Raw genomic sequence first — 23,821 nt, forward strand, 5'->3', positions numbered from 1 at the left:
CCTTTAAGCGATATTTTTTTCTGTTGTGTTTGATCATGCTTGAGAGCCAGTGGCGGAGTTCTGCCACTGACAACATCATAAAAAGCGTTATTAAGGACATTTTCTAAATATGAAAATTCGATTCCCATCCTGCAATCTGCAGGCAATTGTGTGATAAATAGGCCTCTTTGAATGAACACTTCAAAACAACGTTCACTGATGTACATTACGTAATTGAAAAAAAAAACTCGTTTTCATTGCGCGGGCATAAGCACGCAGTACGATCTTAAATAATTTATATTTTTCAGTTTTGGTTGTCCTGTTGGCCTTTGTTTATAATAAACTGCAGCTTATATACTGCACACTCAACTAAAATGTCCAATAATCCCTATTTTGTTTAAAAAGCAACTCAGACTTTTTTTTCATTTATCAATTTGAACCCCTACTTTAAAACATGACGTTGTTAAAAAACAAATTAGCATGGAAAGCCTTTGAGCAATTTCTTTTGTTTTCTTTTATGTAGTAAAACAACATAATTAATCTGTTTTTGTTTTAGTTCACCGTCGATTTCAGAGAGGTAACTGCAATTTTGGAAGGGCGTTAATGTAAGTTTGATTAAGAGATTTTAATTCTTATTATTATCACATTCAGCAGCTTGCTGTTTGCACAATTGCAAGGACTGTTAAGAGAGGCTACTTCAAACTTAAGGTAAGTAAAGTTGGTCTTTGCTTGTTAATCATGGAAATTGAATGCTAAGTGCGAATCGCGTTAATCTGTTTGTCGCAAAACATTACAAAGAATTGCACCAAAATTTTGACAATTTTCAATCTTGATCCAACATAATCCATCCATCCATCCATCCATACATCCATCATTCCATCACGTGCTCACAAAAAGGACACAAAAAGACCAACATGGAAGTACAAGTGATTATTTTTTATTACAATTCAAGAGTAATTTTTTGCAATTTTCGACATTTTTCCCTTAATCATACAAATCCTTATAAATATGCGAATCGCTCAAATTGTGCAACAATTTAAAATGGTCAACATTTGGACTTCAGTACATGAACTCGTAGAGCTTGGGCTGCCCGTGAAAAGACAATACTGTTGTGTAATTACGAATAAATATTAATCCTATTTGGTGAAATAAAATCTACAGACGGGGCCTTCGGTTAATCGTCCTTACAAGAAAAGACTAAAACATCTAACCATCTGCAAATGCCTTTGCAAAGGCAACACATTCTCCCCAATTATTTTAAGACTCTAAGTGTTGGTCCGTTCAGGGGCTTTAACAAGCGGCCTCCCTCTTGGTATCCCGTTGTTCTAGAAACTGAGCTAACCGGTAGGAGGTAAATGATCCTGACCGAGATATAAGATTTAAATGAACGGTAACAAAGAATGAAGACAATGAAAGTGTTAATGATAGAATTAGAAACTTCGGGAAGAGCAAACAAGCTAATCTGTTAAGATTTCGGCACTTTTGGTTTGGATCAACTTGAACATCTTGATTGCCACGAAATTGCATGTAGAGCTAGCTGCTTGCAGGTTTTATGTTTCTATTGCTTGAAACATTCGGAGGAAAAATCTTTTGGTAAACAAATAATTTAGGGAGGAAGGGAGGTACGTGGGAAATGAACATCAACAAAAGCCTCTTGTCGACCGTTCGGTTCGCTCTCCCCTTCGTCTCTTTTCAGTCGCTATTTTTCATTTTGCCGAACTCCGAACACCTGGAGCAAGCCAGGCTAGCATTGGAGGCCATAAAGGCCACAAAAACCTCAAGAATATATTATTGCACAGAAAGTTCGAGATGATTATGTTTAAGCGTAGCAACGCCCTCTTTGAAAGATGACAACGCTCCCTGAGGCGCACAACGTTGCTGAACATAAACACTTGTTTTTTATTGCGCAGACATCAACAAGCAAGAACAACCATAAGCACAAAAGCGAAATAATTAAATAAAACTCACTATCCGTGCTTCTTTAGGCGTTTTCTATCAATAAACCATAAGTTTGTACGCTGCACGCTCAACTGAAATGTCCAATAATCCCTATGTTGCTTTAATTACCAAGCACCCTAGCATTACCTTGGTCACGGCTGAGCTGGTCTTATCAGTTAAGATTTAGGGCTGCGAACCACGCACCTTTTGTCAGGATCAAGTTGAACATCTTGATTGTCACGAAATTGTCGGCAGAACTACAATGTAGCTGCTTACAGGCTCTATATTTCTTCATTCCAATGAAGTCTATTCTACGGAAATGTGTTTCGGTGAAGCCAGAATAATCCTTTGGTAAACAGATAAATTAAACAAAAGGGAGGTACGAGGGAAATGAACAACAGAATTAACCCTCTCTCCTACTTTTTCCACTTCTCTACTTAAAACTTTTTTTAAGTTCTTTGGTCTTTGTTTCAAAGAGTCTTTTAATCATAGAAATTGAATGCAAAAAGCGAAGTGGGAAATAAAGGCTCTTGTCGACCACCGTTCGGTTCGCTCTCTCCTTGTTCCTTTTCAGTCACTATTCTTCATTTCGCTGAATTCCAAACACCTGGATTAAGTCATAAAGGTCACAAAGACCTCAAGAATATATAGGAAGTTCATGAAAATTATGTAAAAGCGTAGCAATGGCCTCTTTGAAAGAATAAACGCTACCTGGGGTGCATAACGTAACTTAAAATAAACCCTTGTTTTTGTTGCACAGGCATAAGCACGCAAGAACGCTTTCAACGCTTAAAACTTTTTCAACACTGAAACCAAATGCTACCAAACTTTGCGAGTTTATCTAAATTTTTTCTGGGAATAATTTGGTAGAATAGGTTGTTGCGTTGGATTTTTGATTTTTTTGTTTTCCAAATTTTTTTAAAAACTCATTAATAATTCATATAGAAAATACAAAAAAAAATAATGTTTAATGAGTGTCTTTATATCTGATAATGACACGGCTAAACTTTACGTCCAATTTTCTACGCCAAATAACCCCAAATCTTAATATAAGTGCAAGAATGAGTTGATCTACATCAGAAGATTTTTTAGCCGTTGAATAAATTCGCAGTTCGTGTTTTATCAAGTCTAATCAATTATGTTTACCTTTTTAGTCTTCTTTGCACTGTTTTTGTTTTTTAGTAATTTTCAGTAATTTTGGGCGGTTTCTGACGTATTGGAAAAAATTGAAATCCAAGATGGCGGATGCAAGATGGCGGCGGTTTTGACATCGTAATATAAACTAATATAATTGTCACGTGATATGACGTCATAATCCCACGTGATGTATATAAAAAGATAGATTTTTGGAGATACTATATATCCTGTAAGTTTTATTGTGATTGCTAACAAATTCTGGAAGTGACGGAAAGGGGGGAGGGGGGGATCGGAAATTTGTCTTAATCTTTATCATTCGAAATTATTCTTGGCTATTTTCGCCTTTTTATTACTTATTTGCTGTTTTTCTATGTTAGAAAACTGTTATTTTGAGGTTTTCTTCAATTTAAAAGGAACCAAAAAAATGGTTTAATATGCCGCGACATTTCTCCTTTAAGAAAGGCTAATTTAAGCTAAGGTAAGATATTTGGCTTTGTGCCATCGAGTATTGTAATCATGAAAATCGACCTCAAAGTGCGAATCGCGTAAATCTGTTTTTACATATTCCGTCAAATGTTCAAAGACAACGCTTTCCGTGGGTAAAATTGCTTACCACTTATTTCAGAATTGCGAAAAAAAGAAACCCGCGAAATCTCCCTTTAATCCTATCGAGACCCCCAGATTTGGTGACTTTCCATAACATTTTCCTGAGAATATTTTGACACAAGTGCCACGTAGAAATCAACGTTAACATTGCCATGGCAACCATTTTTGACAGCTATGTTTTACAAAATTTGCATGTTGGATGTTTTGATCAGCATATTATGTTATGGCATAAGAATTTAGCAACATTGTATCACATAAAAGAAAATTTAGTTTATTTTATACTAATTCGACGTAAATATTAACTAAAAAGTTCCAAAATCCAAGATGGCAGACAAAATTTGTTACCAGACCATTTTCCTCTGTAATTTTATTATTGCCTTATATTTTCACCATCTTGAAGCATTATTTAACAAACGAATTACGTTTTATAGTCCGCAGACTTATATTTTTTACAATATTTAACGAAATAAAGCGATTTAAAAGAAATTAAAAAGGGCGGATTGAAGATGGCTGCCATTTTAATTTAATTACGTCATAATGACGCAATTTTTGCTAACGTCTGACGTCATTTTTGCTAAGTTTTATTATAAAAAACACCCTGCTCAGACATTTAGCAACTAACAGTTTGTAATCATGCATTCAATTGTGATAAAAATATTAATAACATACAATTTCAGCCATCAAATCCTGGGGTTGGGGGGGGGGGGGGGGGGGTAAGCCGCCCAGATCCCAGGCGGTCCAAAAAAGCTCCGGTCTGAATAGGGTTAAAGTAGTTTTAGAAATAGTTCCACTAGACTTACATACTGGGCAATTTTTAAACTAATTAAAACAAAAAAATATTAAAGACATATTAAAAGTAAACTTGAATCGGATATCTAAGAAATTGCTTTTTCTCTTTTTCTTTCCAGAATATTAACTACATTTTACCTTGAGATACGAGGCACTGAAAAATACAGCAGGCATGAAACAGGCGATTGTCCTAATCATTGTGGAGCTTTTCCGCTTGTATGGAAGCTCAGAAGGTAAGTATCTTGTTATTGCTTCATTTGCCGTGACCTTAAAAATGACATCGTTATTTGTTGTACTGTGGTATGAAACCGGGACACCCTAAGAGGCAAATAGAAAAACACGAAAAAAATAAAAAAGGGAGGGAGGGCAGATCCGCGCGCTTACTTTACAAGAGGGCTCTGTGAAGGAGTTTTTGAGTCACCGTTATGAAAAGGCTGTTTTTCGGGGACACACGCCGGCTGCGGGAAGGACGAAATCTATTACAGCGAGTGAAAATCTTCGAGACAATGCTTCTCGCAGAACTTGGCTCAGTTGCAGGTTTCAGCAAGAAGAAGCAACTTCCCTTACATTCTCTTAAATGAAACTTGAACGAGGTTCTCAAAACTTGCAAAGCATTTTCTTGCGAGAAGTCATCAAATAACTCTAAGGCGCATGAGCAGATCCTATCCTTCTCACTTACCAAAACAATTTCAAGTACAACGACAACATGAGGGGGGGGGGGGGGGGGGGGCAGTGGGAGATTTCCGTCCATTTTTTATAGCAGTCGCTGGCGTTTTCTCAGTCGTGTCTTTACAAAGCGGGTAAAGAACAAAAAAGGTCTTCTTGTCAACATGCGTTGGTTGTTGTGAAACCAAAAACCATGAAAATTGTGGTACATTCGTTTGTTAATCAGCGATAAAGATAACGTGAAATGACCAAAGTTCTGGGTTTTTTTTCTTTAATTATGTAACGATGACGAACATTTCAGATTTAAACCATGCGTTTACGTTTTCAAGATAGTTATGCCCCCTTTATAAACATTGAGTCCACGGAATCGCTGTCGAGGTTACTCTAGCTTCCATTTTGCGGAAAAAAGATGGCCTGCTGCAGCACTTTTAAAGAACCGCTGGCTGAATTGATCACGTTGCAAGTTGTGAGAACATTGCTATTTGGTCCCAGATCTCCTTCCTCTCTTATCTCCACCCTGCCTGACAGGAGGTTTAGGGTTGCATGGACGGTTTTCTCTTCAGTCAATCGTGCGAAAAGTTGATTGATTGACAAGTGTGCCTAAAAACTCGAATCACTCGACTCACCAAAGTTGTCGACTAATTCATGGATGAACAGAAGAATAAAAGAAGCGTTTTACATCTCACGTTTCCATCCAGAACTTAACAAACAAGTCCAATCATTTAACCTCACCTTGTTCCCCATGGGAACAGGCATTACGTAACGGTTAAGCCTAACTATAAAAATCCCCAGCTTAATGCAGTTTTTCACTCTGAAGATGATCATATTGATCAAAAAACGTTTAGTGTCTTTCTTAACAGTTTCAACCTTATTTTGGCATTTATTGTATTGTATTATTTGTATGGAATGGTATGGAATGGTATGGTATGGTTTGGTATGGTATGGTATGGTATGGTATGGTATGGTATTCTGCTTATGAGTCTATCGTTTATAAACCATATTGTCGGCGCGGGGTCGATGCAGAAGAGAAATGACAAACCAGTCACTATGCTAGTTCTCACGGTCTTCGAGTGCTTCCTTTCTGCTTGCGAGTCCGATAATCTAGTTTTCACTAGATCATAAGCGACGGAGTTATAAGCGGAATCGGAGCTCTTTGCCCCCTTCGATTCTATATTCACTAAATCGTAAGACTCTGCGCTTCTGATCACGACTCCCATTCGCTAGTGAAAACCAGCCTTTAACCACTGCAGAAATCTAGTCATGTACTACTAGTAATAACTTGAGACCTACGCGAAGACGTTCTAAATTATTTGTTTTGTTTCCAAAGGTCAGGCTACATTCCAGTTTCAACAAACTGAAATGACAGTCGCGGAGAATGCAGGAACCTTACAAGTTGTTGTTGAGAATGTTGGCTTTCAGGTGTTCGAGGATATAACTTTAAAGTAAGTACATTGAGCACAGAATGTTATTAAATATATAAGTCAGTAATTTTATTAGCTTTAAAGGAGAAGTTCATTCAGAAACGGCACCTTTCTTTCTTCACGCCAACGAAAAGGCAATAGAAAGATATGTTAGTCACAAAAAGTCACCAAAATTACAGCTTCCAAAGAATATTCAAAGGTATTCTATTTTCACCGGCCTTCCCTGCACTCCTACTAACTACCGGATTGTATTGTCTGGCGGCAAACTTTAGATGAAAGTATACAAACAAAATTGTAAAAGGTGGGGAGGGTGCGTAGAGGAAGCTAAAGATGTACACCAATATGTGGAGTACAGACAAGAAAGAGCAATGTGAATAAGACCGACATCACCAAGCAGAGGACTAATACGTCTTCTATCGAAATGGGTAAGACCGCTGTAAACAGCATTCTATTTGCACCGGTACTATCCGCACTCCTATTTAGGAACGGAAGTCTGGCGGCCAAACAGAGGAGCAAAACAATATAAAAAGGAAGAGAATACTCAATCTGAAAAGGAGACACCCAATCTGAAAAGAGGCACCCAATCTCAAAAGTAGGCACCTAATATCAAAAGGACGTTCCAAATCTCAAAACAATTACAGGCTGCCCAACAGGGGCATATGAAATAGTTGCGATGTTCTCACAACTTGCAAACCAATCATCGGGGCGGCAGTCAGTGGATGCCTCTAAGGCGCATGAGCAGCTCTTCCCATTCAGAACTTGCCAAAAAATACATGTAATAACAATATGCGGCCAGTGGGAGAGTCCGCTTACTTTTTCATATTAGTAAAAGAAGTTTCCTAAGTTGTGTCTTTAAAGCAGCGAAAATGTCCCCGGAGAGGTTTTGTTGTCACTATGTGTTGTTTGTTATGAAAACGGTAATGAAAACGTGGCGATCGAATTTTCTCGTTCCGGTCGGAGCTATTGTTCTTGCTCTATTGTTTCAAGGTTCTTTGTTGACTCCCTTGTTTTGTTTTACTTCATTTGCGATCCCCATTTGGGTCGAAAATCGTGGTACAATTATTTGCATTTAAGCGCTAAAAAAGTAGCACGACATCACAAAATTCTGCCTTTTTATAACTAAAAGACGATGACGACATTTTCGGATAGAAACGATGTATTTAGATTTTTAGTAAAGATAGTTAGTTGCGAGCCCTATACAATCACTGAATCCACGGCATCGTAGTCGTGATTGCCATAGCTTCCATTTCGCGGGAAAAGATGGCCTACTGCATCATCGTCCAAAAACCGCTGAATTGATCGTGAATAGATCGTGAATTGATCGCGTTACAAGTTGCAAGAACATCGCTATTCGGTCCCAGACCTCGTTTCTATCCCCCCTGCTGCCCAAACTAAATCTCCACACTGAAACCAACCGTGAAAAAGAACCGATCAAGTCAAACGGAAATGAAATCTTGTATCGATGAATTGATCACACGGTTTAATTTTGAAATTAAAACGTTTGGCAGGAAGCATAACGGGAGAATCAAAGCTTTTACTTTAGAATTGCCATTTAAAGGTCGAGAAAAGACAGGCTCATGTGAATCCTCAGTGATGCTCAATTTTGACGAGCAAATGGCTAAAATAGATTAAATGGACATCGGCAAAAGCAACCTCATACTCTGTCCTTTTCCGTGTGTACGGACGTATGTACTTACGGTTGAACGAACAGTCACGTGACAACCAAAACTTTGTGGCTCGATGGTTTACCAGATATGTAAATACAAATACATTGATTCCTATTTAAAGGTCAAATAAACCGAAATTTCGAAATTGTTGTTTTCATCCAAAGACTAAAACAATTCATTATTAAGTCGCTTTAAGGAAACATTTAAATTTCTGAGCCTTTAAGAGTGTGTCCAAGAGAGAACAGGGCGGAAACAGGCAATACGGGATACAGCTCAAATCACCGATTTCGCCCAAACTTAGCATTAATGTTGAGTATGGTAAGATATTCAATGTGGCAAACATTAGCGCAAAATATTTTATTCCCTTAGAGTTATGGCTCCTTTTGCAAAATTGGCCATTTTTCACTAATTTATGCATATTAACTGACTTTGAATGACCAGTTCCACAAGAAAAAAAGACTTCTGAAAATAAAATTCACTGCATTATATTCTGTGGTTATTAGGCTTTAAGTACAATAATTTACTTCAACCGTCCGATTTGATTTCTTCTCCTCAAACAGACTTTTGGAAGGTACACATTTCCTACTGCTGGAAATAGCCTTCAATTAGTGCCAAATATCTCCCATGAGCAACAACTTATATACATTATTCTTACATGGATAATGAAATCCAGCATTTAACTTCACAAAAATGGCACAAAATGTTTGGGGACCAATATATTTTATTCGTACTGAGGAACTAAACACACGTGACTTAACGATTTCTTGCTATTTCATCAAAATTCACCGAAACACAGAAGCCATTTATTTACTCCATTTGGCACAAAAGTGGTACAGAATAGCTAATCAAGCATACATCTATTGATAACAATCAAAATATTGGCGAAGAAAAGGAACCTAGGGCATTTTTCGGATCATTTTCATAGCCATATCAGCTTCTTAATTCGGCAATGTTGTGATAGCAAATGTAAATACAACAGTGAAAGATATTCTTCACAAGCTCGCCCAATCCAACATCTAGGCACATCAAAGTTTAGTAATGCTACATACATGCCACTTATCGACACTTAAATGCTTTCTTCTGAAGATTTTGTTCTTCTTGCTACACTTCGATCTCAGTTGACATGTGTACTGTTGCTTTGAGGCGCGCTGAACTCAGCCAATCCATCGTGGTTCATACTTCGTGAAAGGTATAAACAGGTTGTCAATAAAGTCATTCAAAGAGCTGTTCAAAGTTCACGGAGGGACAGTTCTCTCAGCCAGTTTACATGATATAAATTTAACTGGAAATAAACAGCCGCTATCCCCCCGCCATCTTGGATTTATAGCTTTGAGCCTGCCGTTTCAGTCAGCGGTACGGCCCGTTCGCGTGTCCTCACGCGCGACCACACGCGTGTTCATATTTGCTTTTCCTCCACGAATATTCGTTTTTGTCATGGTAAGTAGATTGCGTTTGTTATTTGCACGACAATATTTTCAATTTGTCTTAGCAAAAAAATTTTCCTCCGCTGCAGCTTGATGTGTGTACTGCAGTGCCCATTTGTAGTTCAGTTTCCTATTATTTCTTTTCGCTGGTGGAAAACTTGATGCAAAAGAGACTAGAACGCTAGAACTGGAAAACCCGTGCAATCCGAACGGAGTTTCCGGAACAATTACTGTTCAGTAAAAGAGTTCCAGAATTTTTCTACTCAACGATCGTCATGAAGGGCAACGGTGAACCTAGAACACGTATATGTAACGATGAAATCAGAATTTCAACGTCTCCCAGTCACTTCCCAGACATTTGTATTTTTTTAATTATTGGTTGTTCAAATTCCCTTCCCCTGGGGAAAAAAGTTATTAATACCGCACATAACGATTACATGCTTTGATCAAATTCCTCTACCTAATGAAGAACTTTGTGGGATCTTAAAAAGGAGAGAGGGTACAAATTCAGTCTCCGAGCTGCCAAAAATTAATATAACAGGAAGACTATTTAACCCTTCCAGTGCTAAGTTCCTCTAAAAACCGGGTTTTTACCGTTAAGGGCGCATTACAGTATCTCGTTGCCAAGCTACGAGGTTGCCACGCAAGTGCAATTTTATTTCCGGTTTTCTCGCATTCGTGATTCAGCTTAGCGGCTAAATTTTACGTGAGTTTAGTTCCCTTTTGGTAAGAATCATATTCCAATTACGGAAATTTGTTCTGCAGTAAAAGCAAACTGGGTAAATGGAAATAAAAAAAAACGTTTGTCATGCTAAATGATTGCAAAACATATACGAAGCCCGAAGCAAGTATCCGAAACCGCCGAAATATTTTTAAAAGTAGTGCCAATGCATTAGAAAACATGCGAATGTGCGGCGCTACCGTATTTTCATCAGTTTCCCCTCCAGCTCACTGAAGAAATCTGTGAAAGCTATACTGGCAAAAATTAAAGTAGTGTCAATATAACTAAACGAAGCTCATAGAAAAACAGCGATTCATTTCGTCCGCGAAACGAAGGTAAGATAATTTTACGCATATATAAATATAGGAATGAACTCGATTTATCTGTCGTAAATTGCTTGCAGAAATTGCGGAAATGATTCGTACAGCAGTCTAACCACAGGACAAATTCAGTATGGTACAAAACTGCTAAGACTAAACTATATAAAACACCTTGAAGGTAGGAAAAAATAATAAGCGCCCACAGGTTCTTAATTTCAAAAATTGATTAAAAATGTTTACTTTTAGGAAAATATGACATGATTAGTGCTTTATTTTGACATAAACACTATGTGGTGTGCAAATCTTATACAAGAATGAAAAAGGCCGAACACCAATAAAATATCTCTATAACACCATTGAAATTTTTCTTCAGAAATTAAGACTCTATTAAGAACCTAATTAGCCTAAATTTGCGTTAATAACCCTTTACGTAAGAACCTGCTTTGGCTATCTAAAAAAAACAATAAGTGTTTATTTCCAGTTAAATTTCCAGTTAAATTTATATCATGTAAACTTGCTGAGAGAACTGTCCCTCCGTAAACTTTGAACAGCTCTTTGAATGACTTTATTGACAACCTGTTCATACTTTTCACGAAGTATGAACCACGATGGATTGGTTGAGTTCAGCGCGCCTCAAAGCAACAGTACACATGTCAACTGAGATCGAAGTGTAAGCAAGAAGAACAAAATCTTCAGAAGAAAGCATTTAAGTGTCGATAAGTGGCATGTATGTAGCATTACTAAACTTTGATGTGCCTAGATGTTGGATTGAGCGAGCTTGTGAAGAAAATCTTTCGCTGTTATATTTACATTTGCTATCACAACATTGCCGAATTAAGAAGCTTATATGGCTCTGAAAATGCTCCGAAAAATGCCCTAGGTTCCTTTTCTTCGCTAATATTTTGATTGTTATCGATAGATGTATGCTTGACTAGCTATTCTGTACCACTTTTGTGCCAAATTGAGTAAATAAATGGCTTCTGTGTTTCGGTGAATTTTGATGAAATAGCAAGAAATCGTTAAGTCACGTGTGTTTAGTTCCTCAGTACGAATAAAATATATTGGTCCCAAAACATTTTGTGCCATTTTTGTGAAGTTAAATGGTGGATTTCATTACCCATGTAAGAATAATGTATATAAGTTGTTGCTCATGGGAGATATTTGGAACTAATTGAAGGCTATTTCCAGCAGTAGGAAATGTGTACCTTCCAAAAGTCTGTTTGAGGAGAAGAAATCAAATCGGACGGTTGAAGTAAATTATTGTACTTAAAGCCTAATAACCACAGAATATAATGCAGTGAATTTTATTTTCAGAAGTCTTTTATTCTTGTGGAACTGGTCATTCAAAGTCAGCTAATTAAATATGCATAAATTAGTGAAAAAAGGAGCCATAACTCCAAAGGAATAAAATATTTTGAGCAAATGTTTTGCCACAGTGAATAGCTTACCATACCCAACATTTATGCTAAGGTTGGGCGAAATCGGTGATTTGAGCTGTATCACCTGTTGCCTGGTCCTCTCATGGATGCACACTTAAGCGCGAAATACAGCAAAAGCTACGAAGATCTCCGAAGACTCCACGAAAACGTTACCACAATGACCGCGCCCTGGAATGGAACGAGCTTTGAGTTTTTTTGACGTCATAACTGGTGTTTTTGATGGCTTTTCGATCGAAGTGCAAGTGCACGTGGACGCCTGTAGGCTAATAAATATTTGGTGTGAATATTATCCAGCGAATTAAAGCTCTTATTATGCAAGCTTGATAAGATATATCAACAAACTAAAAGTGCTAATGATCATACCAAATATTTTACCCAATTCTAAGCCTTGCGATCTAACAGCATAATAGGTGTTTTTTCACATTTCAGAGTTAGGTTAAGTAAGGTTTGGAGACATCAACCAACGATGGGTGTTGCCGTAACAACAATAAGGTTGTTAAGGGCATTTTTGTACATCCCCTCTAAATATTTAACTGCATGCAAAATATGAAGGGGGGTCAAAAATTTTCATTTCCCACTTTGCGTCATTCTAACAGAGAATAGTTCTTAATAAGCATCTTTAGAGCTTACTTTTAGAAGAATTGAGCGATATCGTCATCCAGTTTAAAAATTTATCTTCAATCCTTTTTCAGCATCTATATTTATCAAGGCTTGGGCGCCCCGAACCAAGCCACATTTGGATCCGACTATTCCTTAGGTAATAATGTGGTTGTATTTGGGCCATCGGACCCGTCAACAAAAGTAGTACCGATCGCGGACATTATACATGATAATGAAGTCGAAGGTTCCGAAGTATTTGCGCTCGAGCTGCAGCTCCAGGATCCTGGTTCTGCTGCGTTAGGACCAAATACAATTCTGACGATCACAATCGAGGATGTATTGCAGGGTATGTAGATAGGCTATGTGACATGTTACAGGAGCCCATAACATAACAATGACTGGTTAAATTTATATTGGGGAATATATTTTTTAGACAAGTGATGTGAACTTCTCATGCTGTTTTACTGAAGTGAGTTGCTAGATTTGAAGGAAAACTAGATATTTGCAAAAAAGAAAAAAAAAACACGAACATGCCAGAATTGCAAGGATTGAGTTAATTGGTAGGGAAATATCTCGGATTACGTGACTCGTGTGACTACTTTGCAAGTCTTTCACTCATCACTGACTCTTGGCACAAAGCAATTTATTCATCTTTAAGGAGACCGATCCCAGTAGAACATAATAAGTTTATCAGTGTTTAAGTGCAGTGTAGTAAGCGCATGTAGGGTAACCTTTTTTTTATTAATATTTAGTGTCTTTTTTACAGTAAACGACTTTTCTCGCTCTCTTGTTTTCAATTTAAAAGTCACAGTTTGAAGCATTCGCTGTTTTTACTTCCTAAAACATATCGAACTACATTTTAAAACTTAAGTTAACATGTTTTTATATATATATATATTCAGATCCAGACTATACAGGAGATGCTCAGGAGGCAGCCGTAGAGTCCATCACTTGTGGAACTGACGGTCAAGGTATACAGTTTGTGCTTAACATCCCAGATATCGCTGAGTGGGGTAACGATGATGCAGCCGCCTGGGCTTTGGTAGGCACAAGTGACGCGTCCTGTCAGCCCAGCTTTACAGCCAATCCTGATAAAGTGACATACGGGCCGTTTGATGGCAACACTTGCAAAACGACAATCACGGAAACTTCCACTGATCTGGAATTCCTGTTTGAAATCGACGTCGTTCAACCAACCGGGGCTGTGAGTTTTGCTTATGACCACCATTACCAGGTCACATGTCAGTACAGCAAAGTGGAACAGAACATACAAGGAAGCTTCCTACCACTACACAGTGTATCAAACACTCGTCAAGGTAAGTGTAGTGATTTATTATACTTCTTCCGTAAATACCCGCATCTGACTGGTTGACAGCAGAACAATTTTTCCAGCATCGCTAGCTAAACAATTTGAAATTAAATTTATCGCTCAGAGTTTCGAGCCAAAAACGCGGCTGCACCCCTGTCACAACGACACAACTCGTTTCAGTCTGCAGCACTCGCGGTTTTGTTTTTAAGAAATCGTCAAAAATTGATCTAAAAATGGTGCACGTCGACGGACCTCATTGACAAATTTAACATGCATATTAAACGAAAGCATTGAGGTAAAATTTTAAGTTGTCATTTTAATAAAAACCTCACCTTCATCAACTTAACTTTCAAAGCCAAGGTAAGCGAAACACCGCCGAAACCAGGGCCGTTACTAGCAAGAGGCAAGACGAGGCTCTTGTCTCGTCTAGATTTTTGTCCAAAATTAAAAACAAAATTATATGTTTCGTTGGGAAAATTATCTGCAGTTGATCACGATTGAGTTTACCCAAGAAATACGGCATCAAACATTTCTTTGAAAGAGTTTCAGAGCTTCTAGATTTCAAAATTTTATAGCAAGATCATGCCTCGTTTATGGACAAGGTCTGGGTACGGCCCAGTGAAACGACGGCTGGCACACTGTAAGTTATCTCGTTTAAAAATAAAAATTTGCTGGATTCAAAAGCTCGTATTTACGGTAGCATTATCATTAAAAGAAAATCAGTTTTTTTTTTCGGAAACAAACAGTGATTAGTTGTACTTGTGAACAGATAGTAGTAGAGATTCATTGGAATTAACCCCGAAAATGTCGAGTTAGGTCGAGTAAGGTCGAGTTAGGTCGAGTTAGGTCGAGTTAGGTCGAGTTAAGTTATTAATATGTATTATAACGGTCGAGACTATGACGTCACCCATTGTTATATGCATACCAATAGTCGCTTCTTTTCATATGATAATAAACTGTCTTCCGAGGTTTCTCTTACAATGGAAAAATAAAACAATAGCTCAATCGCGCTTCAGTGATTTTAAAAGGAAACGCTGCGTTTTGAGCGCCGCAAAACTTAGACACTAAACACAAAAGTTATAAATCAAGCAAAACTTTGATTTCGGTTGTTCAATACGGTACAATGTTGTAATTAAATAATCGTCTTCATATGTATAAAATGTCCACGTGTACTCAGGAATTGGTCTTTAAGCGAACTTACAAAGTAGGAAACAGTAAGTCGTTTATAGTTTTGTTTGCTACCGAATTTGACGGTTTCTGAGTATTTGTAAGTTTTATTTTGTTTGCACGTTAAGTGTATATAAACTTGTTAAATGCACACGCAAGTTTGTATATATTTAAGCGGTACAAATTAAGTCTATATTTGATTTTTTTTTTATCGCGTGTATCTGCCGGCTTCTGGATGAGACAACCTTTGTGTTATTTTTGATCAATTGATTTTGTTTGTAAATAAAGTTTTTATAGTGTTTTCTCTCGCTTGTACATATTTATAAATACGTTGAGTTTGATTTTTCAGAAAAAAATATGTTTTCTGAAGAATGTAGTCCGTTCAAAGGTAAATAAGTCAAAGCTGGCAGGATTTAATCACTTCTTGGTTTTTTATGTCTAACCACGCGCGTAAACTACACGCGAGATCCCCACGCACGCTTCTGGGAAAAACACATCACAATTTGGTACCCTTTCTGCCCTCGGTGCCCCTGCTGCCCTTCAGGCGCTATAAAATTCGTGTTTGTTCCAGATTTCTAGTTTTATTTGCAACGGTTCACGCGCCATTGTCCATTGCGTTATGTTAATTTCGATTTCTCTGTATGAGTAATTATAATTCTTAACTCGGGTGTCTTTTGTTTTACCTGTCAATCAAACAATAGAACGAGTGTATGAGTCAATTGAAATCACTGCAAACTTATTTCCTTCAACTTCTTGTCGAACACGTTTGAAATGTACAATTATGCTCGATGCATTTTCGTATTTTTATCCAAAACGCAAAGATTTATAGAAGATGGGGTAAGCACACTCCCTTCAGATATTTAAGCTTTGTTTGTAAATAGCTCCTATAACTTTTTGAGCTTCATCATAATTTTTTTTCTAACGAATGCAATCAATTGTAAACAAATATAGTTTGATATAAATCTGGCTAAATTTCTTTCTAACTTCGCGCGCGAAGTCCACGCGAAATCCCCACGCACGCTTTCAGGAAAAGCACATCACAATTTGGTGCCCTTGGTGCCCTCAGTGTCCCTGCTGCCCTTTTTGCGCTATGAAATCCGTGTTCTAAAACACTTTGTTGGGTCTCTATTCCATTTTCACACCGTGAACATGAAGAGACTAAAATATAAGCACTGTCCAGTTCCTGGCTGCTCTTCCAAATTTTTAGTTCGACTCATAAATCTTTTTTTTTTTTTTTTTGGCCCAAGTGCACGAATTATCAGAGATGGAGAGGAAGTGTTGGCTACAGTTCTTAAAAATACAAGACACCAACATAATTTCAAATAAATGAATTTTGTCATATTCGTTTGTTTTTTTGCTGGAGAAAAAAGTGTATGAGAGAGGTAAAGAAAGGGGTACAATAGGGGTACAGAGGGGGTACGATAGGGGTACAATAGGGGTACAATAGGAGAACAGAGAGGGTACAATAGGGGTACAAAGGGGGTGCAGGAGTGGTACAGAGGGGGTACAATAGGGGTGCAGGAGAAACCAAATAATATAATACAACATTTTACTTAGTAGAGGGGGAGGAGGATGGAAATAAATATATACTTCTTGAACTTGAATAGAATAAATTTGTAGAGCGCTCAACTCTGAGAGGAGCAGTGATAATAATGGTCAAAAGTAGGAAGATTTCAATTCATCGTTTTATTGCGACAACGCTGTTTCGTGTGATCAAAGTATGACCACACTCATCAGGCAACATCAACGAATGACCGTTAAAATACATAAACTGGCAATAAAAGGCTAACTTAAGGTTGCTATGCGATATAAAAACAGTTGCTATGATATATAAAAACTATAGGGTTTGAAAACAGAAATTGCGTATGCTAAAGATTGCGTCACTTAATCACAAAGTTCTTGAGAAGGAATCTGTTTCTGTGTGGGCACGAGCTTGCTAGTTCATTTCGCTTGTTAAGACTGCATAAATTCTTCTTACAAATGATTACAAATTTTTCAAAAAGACATAGATTACATTTGTTGTTAATGTTATTGTAGGGTCTACACTGCTTAATAATTCTCCACTTGATACTGAAAGGTTTGTTGGTGTCTTGGAGTGTCCAAACGTGTTAAGACAGTTCAGTCTCGTTTCTCTTGCTTTCGTGTCGAAAAGATGCTGTGTGGTTTCTGTAGCGGTCTTTGAAATTACTAGCGAGGCCTACGTATGATTCTGATGATGTTTGTGTTGTGACTGTGGCTTGATAAACTACATTTTGTGACAGGCATTTTCCGTCGAGTGGGCATTGATCTTTCTTTCTACAGTTGCATTCTTTGTTGCATGTTTGTGTTGTTTGCGACTGGTGGTAATCTGATAGTACTGCTTTGTTGTGTGACGAGATGATACTTTTCATGTTAGGCATGCAGGAGTAGCTGAGCTTTAGTGTATGTTTGTTGAAGATCTTGTGTAGGGGGTGTCCGTTTGGGAAGCATCTGTCAATGATGTTTAGGAACTTCCTTCCCAGGTTAGTTTTCACGTTAGCATCCCATGGGGGGTTGTACCATACGATTTTTCGTTGGCGATTTCTGTTGCGCTTCGGCTGAGGGTTGTACGTGAGCTTGTGGTTGTAGCCGCTCTCGTCAAGCGCTTTCTGGTACGGCGGAATGGCTTCGTCGAAAACTTTCTGGTTAGATGAAATGCTGGTTAGTCGTTTGTTGATATTTTCTGGGATGTTCTTTAGAAGTGCGGGTGGGTGGTTGCTGTGACGGTGGACGTAGATGATTTTGTTGTTGGGTTTCATGAAGGGCTCGTAAGATCCGCTTGTGAGGTCGAGGGTTACGTCTAGGAAGTTTATGGTTTTCTTGTTTGCTTCGATGGTGATTTTGAGACCATTTGACTTGAAAATGTCACAAACTTCTTGTTTTATTTTCTCGATTTGCTTGGGTGTTGCTTTGCAAACCGCCAGACCATCGTCACGGTAGAGACCAACTTGGCCTTTAAATTTCGGCGTGATTAAGGACAACATATACAGGCCGACGAGTTCGCATGTTTCTGCTCCATCATATGAGCCCATCGTCACGTCGAATAAGTTGTTGGAGTTTCTCTTTTCCCATGGCGTGTTCTGGTGGTACAACAACGATTTCTTCGCGTGCGTGATGATGTGACGGTCTTGCGGAGTGATGTGCGTAAACTTGGATGCATAGTCTAGTGCCTTTGTCAGAAGCTGCTCGGAAATGGATGGGTAGAAGTCACATACATCGAAAGTTATGAACGCGTGTTGAGATTTGCTGGGGATTGCTTTAAACCAGTCGATGACGTTTGAGGTACTTCTCCATTGATTTACTTTAGTTACTTTGATAATCTCTTTGTTTATGTTGTCTAAAATTTGCTTGCTGATAATGCCGATCTCTGATTTTGTGGGATTTATGAGTCTGCAGGTTGGGTTGTTTACGAAATCAGGCTTGTGGTCTTTTAACGTTATGAATGCGTCTCTACTCGCGGAAACTTCAATGCGGTCGTCAAGTGTTAGGTCTTGGGCGATCTTTTTGTCGACCGAGGTAATCGAATCCGGGTTAAAGATACTGACAGATATGATTGGCTGGAATCGACAGAACTCGCTATTGATAGGCGAAAATTCTTACTCAATCGGTTGTTCGTCAAACAAACTGTTCCCCAATACTAAGTGAACTGTGTCTGTTAATCTTTTGTAGTAACACCTCAATGTTTTTATCAATAAACGTATTTTAAAAGAGAAAAGCTGTTTAGTCCTTCTTGTTTCTCGCGGTGCGTAACTTGTCTACATATATAAACGCTAAGAGATGTTAATTTCGCATGCAAATTCCACCGAGTTTATACCGTAATTCGCTTCAATGCTTATACGCGTTCTCTACTTTAAATTAAGATAAAAACAGACACGTGAAATATAGGTTTACGAATCAACGGTTTATTAGGACTGAAAAAAAAAACATACAATGTATGGGCAATTAATCGTCATCGACCAGGATCGAAAGTGCTAGTAGTGATTTCGTTGGTGTCAAAATCCCTGCTCGTGAAGTTTATTGCAAAGGATTTTGATATGCGAACTATCTAACAGTCAAAATAGTGACAAGTATTTACTGGAATTTGTGTCATATATAATGCAGACATTCTTTTACCCAATTTGGGCTCTCTAATCTTGTAAACTTTCTTTGCAGCTTGGGCCTGGGAGTATAAGATGTTATGCTCTCTTCCGATACCTTTTTTTCCTCAGGAAGGTACAATGGAGATAGTCTTTGACTCTCGTCAATAAAAGGCATCTCGTCGCCCCATTGGAAATATCTACACATTTCCTTACTTCTTCTGCAGGTAAAATATGGTCGGAGCGGATTCTTTTGAGATCTTGAGACTTTCAATGTTGCAACATCCATATGCCTGCAGTAAAGCGACTGTCCACCTTCACATACTTTGTAGTTAGGTATAACATAGTCTCTAAGACACTGTTGATATTCGTGTACGCTATCCTCGCGGCAAAAGAAGGGGCATTGCTTCCAGTCCTCACACCGAATGTAACGTATTCCCGTGGTCGGGTTGATCACTTCAAGGTTTTTAAGGCAGAGTCCACACTTTGAGTAACTCATCTTGACACTGAAGTAAAAGTACGCAGATTCTTTGCACTGTCGTAAATTTTTCTTGCTTGATATCAAAAGTAGAGTGAATGCTTATCAGATTTTTTCGCGCCTTAATATTTTAATGAACAATACACCCGTGAACGTCCAATCTGAAATAAAGATTGAACGCAAACAAAGAAACATGTCTGAGCAAGCCCATTGTAAGAGAAATCTCGGAAGACAGTTTATTATCATATGCAAAGAAGCGACTATTGGTATGCATATAATAATGGGTGACGTCATAGTCTCGACCGTTATAATACATATTAATAACTTAACTCGACCTAACTCGACCTAACTCGACCTAACTCGACCTAACTCGACCTTACTCGACCTAACTCGACATTTTCGGGGTTAATTCCAATGAATCTCTACTACTACAGATCGGCCTTTTTCTGATTTTCACCCGTGTAATGGTTGAAACTACTCGGCCGAATGACGGAACGGCGATAGTATAATGCCCTAACCAACAAACAAATTTAAAGCTATCCGCAAGTGAACCAGAGTAAAAGCTAACCACAAGCGAACCGGAGTAAAGGCTAACTACAAGCAAACCGGGGTGAAGCTAACCGCACGCAAACCGGTGTGAAGCTAACTGCAAGCAAACCGGGGTGAAGCTAACTGCAAGCAAACCGGGGTGAAGCTACCCGCAAGCAATCCAGGCTGAAGCTAACCGCAAGGAAACCAGGGTGAAGCTAACCGCAAGCAGGCCAGGCTGAAGCTAACCGTCAAGCAAGCCAGGCTGAAGCTAACCGCTAGCAAGCCAGGCTGAAGCTAACCGCAAGCAAGCCAGGCTGAAGCTAACCGCAAAGAAATCAGGGTGAAGCTAACCGCAAGAAAACTACATTCTGTCATTCCGCCATTCCGCCAAAAAAGGGCCCCGTAAATAATCTTTCATTTTTCTCGAACAGACCGTTTTCCTATTCTAATTACAACCGCATGAGTACCTGGTCAAGCAAAACAACTAAGAATTTGACATCAAAACGTTTTCTAAAGTAATTAACGAGGTACGGTAGCAAGGTAGTCTCTCGCGCGGTATGGCAAGGTGTGGAGGGTGACCCTCCTACCAGGGGCAACGTTTTTCCCAATACATAGGGCTAAACTCTCGGTTGGATTCCTGTATTAGCCAAATTCGGATGCTTTGTGCGGTACCTTTAAGTGATCAAGTTACGTTAAATTGCACGAAGCTCTCTTTTGCCGGGCTCCTGGCCTACATTCTATCTCTTATTTCATAAGGAGACAACCTACTTGCTGGCTGACCTACGTTGCTCTAAATTTCTTTTTTGATATCTTTTCAGATGTTGGTCAGTTGACATTCAATTTTGAGATACGCTTTGCTGCAGATAGCAGTATAGTTGATCCCAGCACTACGATCGACTTGACAACTGATATATTCGGACGGCTGACGGTGAATGGTGCAGGTTTTCCGGCCCTGGATGTTCATTATGCCTCTGTCACTGCCACCACCGATAATATGGACTCAGTCACTTTGATCACCAACGGGTAAATAAAATGTGTTGTAGTAATCTGAATCTAATTTCTCCATATAAATCAATTCAAAGTTGGGCGTCAGTGACGGATCCAGATCTACAGGGGGGGGGGGGGGGGAAGGCGGGTAGGGTGATCATCCAGACCCTAGAATAAGCGGGAGGGCACTCCCGAAAATATTTTTTTCGGCCTTTCGGGCCTCTATTTGTTATAAAAATACGGTAGGGCCCCCTCTGTCCCTCCGCTAGATCCGCCACTGGGCATGCAGTTCATGAAAATAAAGGAAATGATCCCCAAGTAAAAATAGTCTTGATTCTTGAACAAATTCTCCAAACTAGTACTTTTTAGAATGTTTTGAGACCAGGAATTTTCATATTGGAATGAGTTCAGCGATCCTGAAACACCACTATATGTTTATAAGCAGTTAAATAGAGATTACTCTATGGGAAACGATTTTTAGTCACGAGTTGAATAGAAAATGAACGAGTGAGCGCAGCGACCGAGTTCAACGAGTGAATATTAAGCACTTTCCATGGTGCAATTTTGCTTTTTAAAAAGCAAAATTGCACGACGTTTTACCGGTTACGCGCTTGTTTAGGAAACCCATTCATATAACATACAACGTAAATGGCTAAAACATGTTCGTCTTTCAAAATCAAATATTTAATAAAGTTACACACGAAATGAGGCGTCAGTTGATACTCTCACAACTTTGACAGAAACATTTTTTTGATTAAAAACCTGTCTAAGGCTTGTTTAAACTTGCAAGTTCAAATTCAATGTTTTTCACTAGTGAGTTTTCAACGTTCACATTTCCTTCTGGCTAATGGATTTTTACGTATCATTGCACGCAATCGTTTTTCGTGAGTAAATCTCAGTATCTATGATATAAAACGTTTTCGATCATTAAACGAACATTTGCAACATTTCTAAAGGAAAATTGTCGAAAAATGCCCGACAAAGTTGCCAAACCAAACCCAATTACTCACACTATGGCATGTAATACATGTCGACCCTTCTCTTTCTTAAAAGATCACTCAGGGTGGATCCAGGTTTTTTTTTTTTGAGAGGGGGTGCACCAATAAGGAATGGCGTAACTTTTTTTGCAGAATACCGGTTGTACTAGAACGCCGCAGGTCATCTTGGTGTGTGTGTGGAGGGGGGGGGGAGGTGTTGCACCCACTGCACCTTCCCCCTAGATCCGCCCCTGTCACTAATAAAAAGGTTTTCTCGCACACTTCTACTTTTTCCATACTTTTTAGCTGTTCAGATGACACTGAATTGGTGGATAATCCCCAGTGTAACGTGCCGAATAACGTTGAAGATTTTGTCTTTGCAAACGGCGCTTTCCGTTTCACTGGTCAAACGGATGGTGCCTCAGTTACATTCCACATCACGGCCGAGGTTTGTCTGGACGACGCTGGATCTACAAGTCCGTGTGAAACTGAGTGCGCCAACTGTGCTGGTGGTGTTGGAGGACAACGTAGAAGACGTGAGACTGTCAGGGAAATTCTGGCAACAAAGTACTATCTGACTGTTGGTCCTTACAAATTTGCAAATGTCGAACAAGTGCAAAAAGGTTTGTATCTGTGCTGAAATTGTTCATGGTAAATTTATCGACTTAGCTTGCCGTTTTAATTCTTGCAAATGTCTATAGTTGTCGATGAAGCCCTGATTGTGTTTCCATTGTAGCAACCACAACGCCACGCGTCACCGAACTTATCTTTTGTTTCTTTTTCATCACTGTATCGTCAAATGTTCATCAAATTGCTTTACATTTACAAGCGACTTAAGGCATTTGCACAATTTGTTTATTTAGGTTACATGGGAATTTTTTTTTGTAGAAAGAAAATTCAAATGTAATTTATATTGTGTTAAAGCTTGGAAATTTAACTATTTCGTCATAAAGCCAAGTTCAAACCATTTTGAAGTCTTCTTGAGATAAATGTGTATTGTTTCAAAACCTTCTCTTTTTAAGAAAGCTGAGCATGCGCAATGTCGTGCTACAGGCTGCCAACAAGATTGACGTGTTTTTTTTCATTGACTAGCCACGTGACCGTTATAACAAAATCAAGAAGGCATGTCATGGCAACAATTGACGTGAACAACACGTTTCTATTTAAAAGATAAATCCGTCCAAGATTTTTTACACAAAAGGTACAAGCCGCATTGAGAAGTTTATGTGTTGACATTGTGGTGTTGACATTGAATTGTTTATTTTTTATCACCAGATTCTGCTGTAGACGAGAGTGACGAGGGCGAAGGCTCAGCTTTTCCTACCTATTTGGTCGCCATTCTAGTAGTCAGCGGAGTCGTGGCCATCGCTATTGCTACCGTCGGCGTTGTCATTGTACTTCGCAAACGCCGCCGTAACGCAACACTGGCAGGGTCACGCGTTACCTATGAAAGTGGCACTGGTCCGGTTTAGGACTCACAGCCCCGTACATCGTGCAAGTAAAATGCCTACTATTGTGGCAACATTTACATCAGTAAATTGAGAAGAATTAGTCTTCCAATTTAAGTTTCT

At 38.7% G+C, this 23,821-nt stretch overlaps 1 protein-coding gene across 1 annotated transcript; it reads left to right on the plus strand.

Moving 5' to 3' along the window:
* The first annotated feature begins 641 nt into the window (after window positions 1–641).
* Window positions 642–23,821, plus strand: LOC144660884 (uncharacterized). Its single transcript, XM_078521612.1, has 8 exons — window positions 642–687; window positions 4,569–4,682; window positions 6,443–6,557; window positions 12,800–13,053; window positions 13,610–14,023; window positions 21,105–21,309; window positions 22,557–22,873; window positions 23,526–23,821. Exons 2-8 carry the CDS (start codon window positions 4,622–4,624, stop codon window positions 23,720–23,722), a joined length of 1,563 nt encoding a protein of 520 aa, XP_078377738.1. The 5' UTR covers window positions 642–687; window positions 4,569–4,621; the 3' UTR covers window positions 23,723–23,821.

Source organism: Oculina patagonica, chromosome 7 (genome assembly GCF_052425735.1).
Source record: "Oculina patagonica isolate OP01 chromosome 7, crgOcupat, whole genome shotgun sequence".
Lineage (NCBI taxonomy): Eukaryota > Metazoa > Cnidaria > Anthozoa > Scleractinia > Oculinidae > Oculina > Oculina patagonica.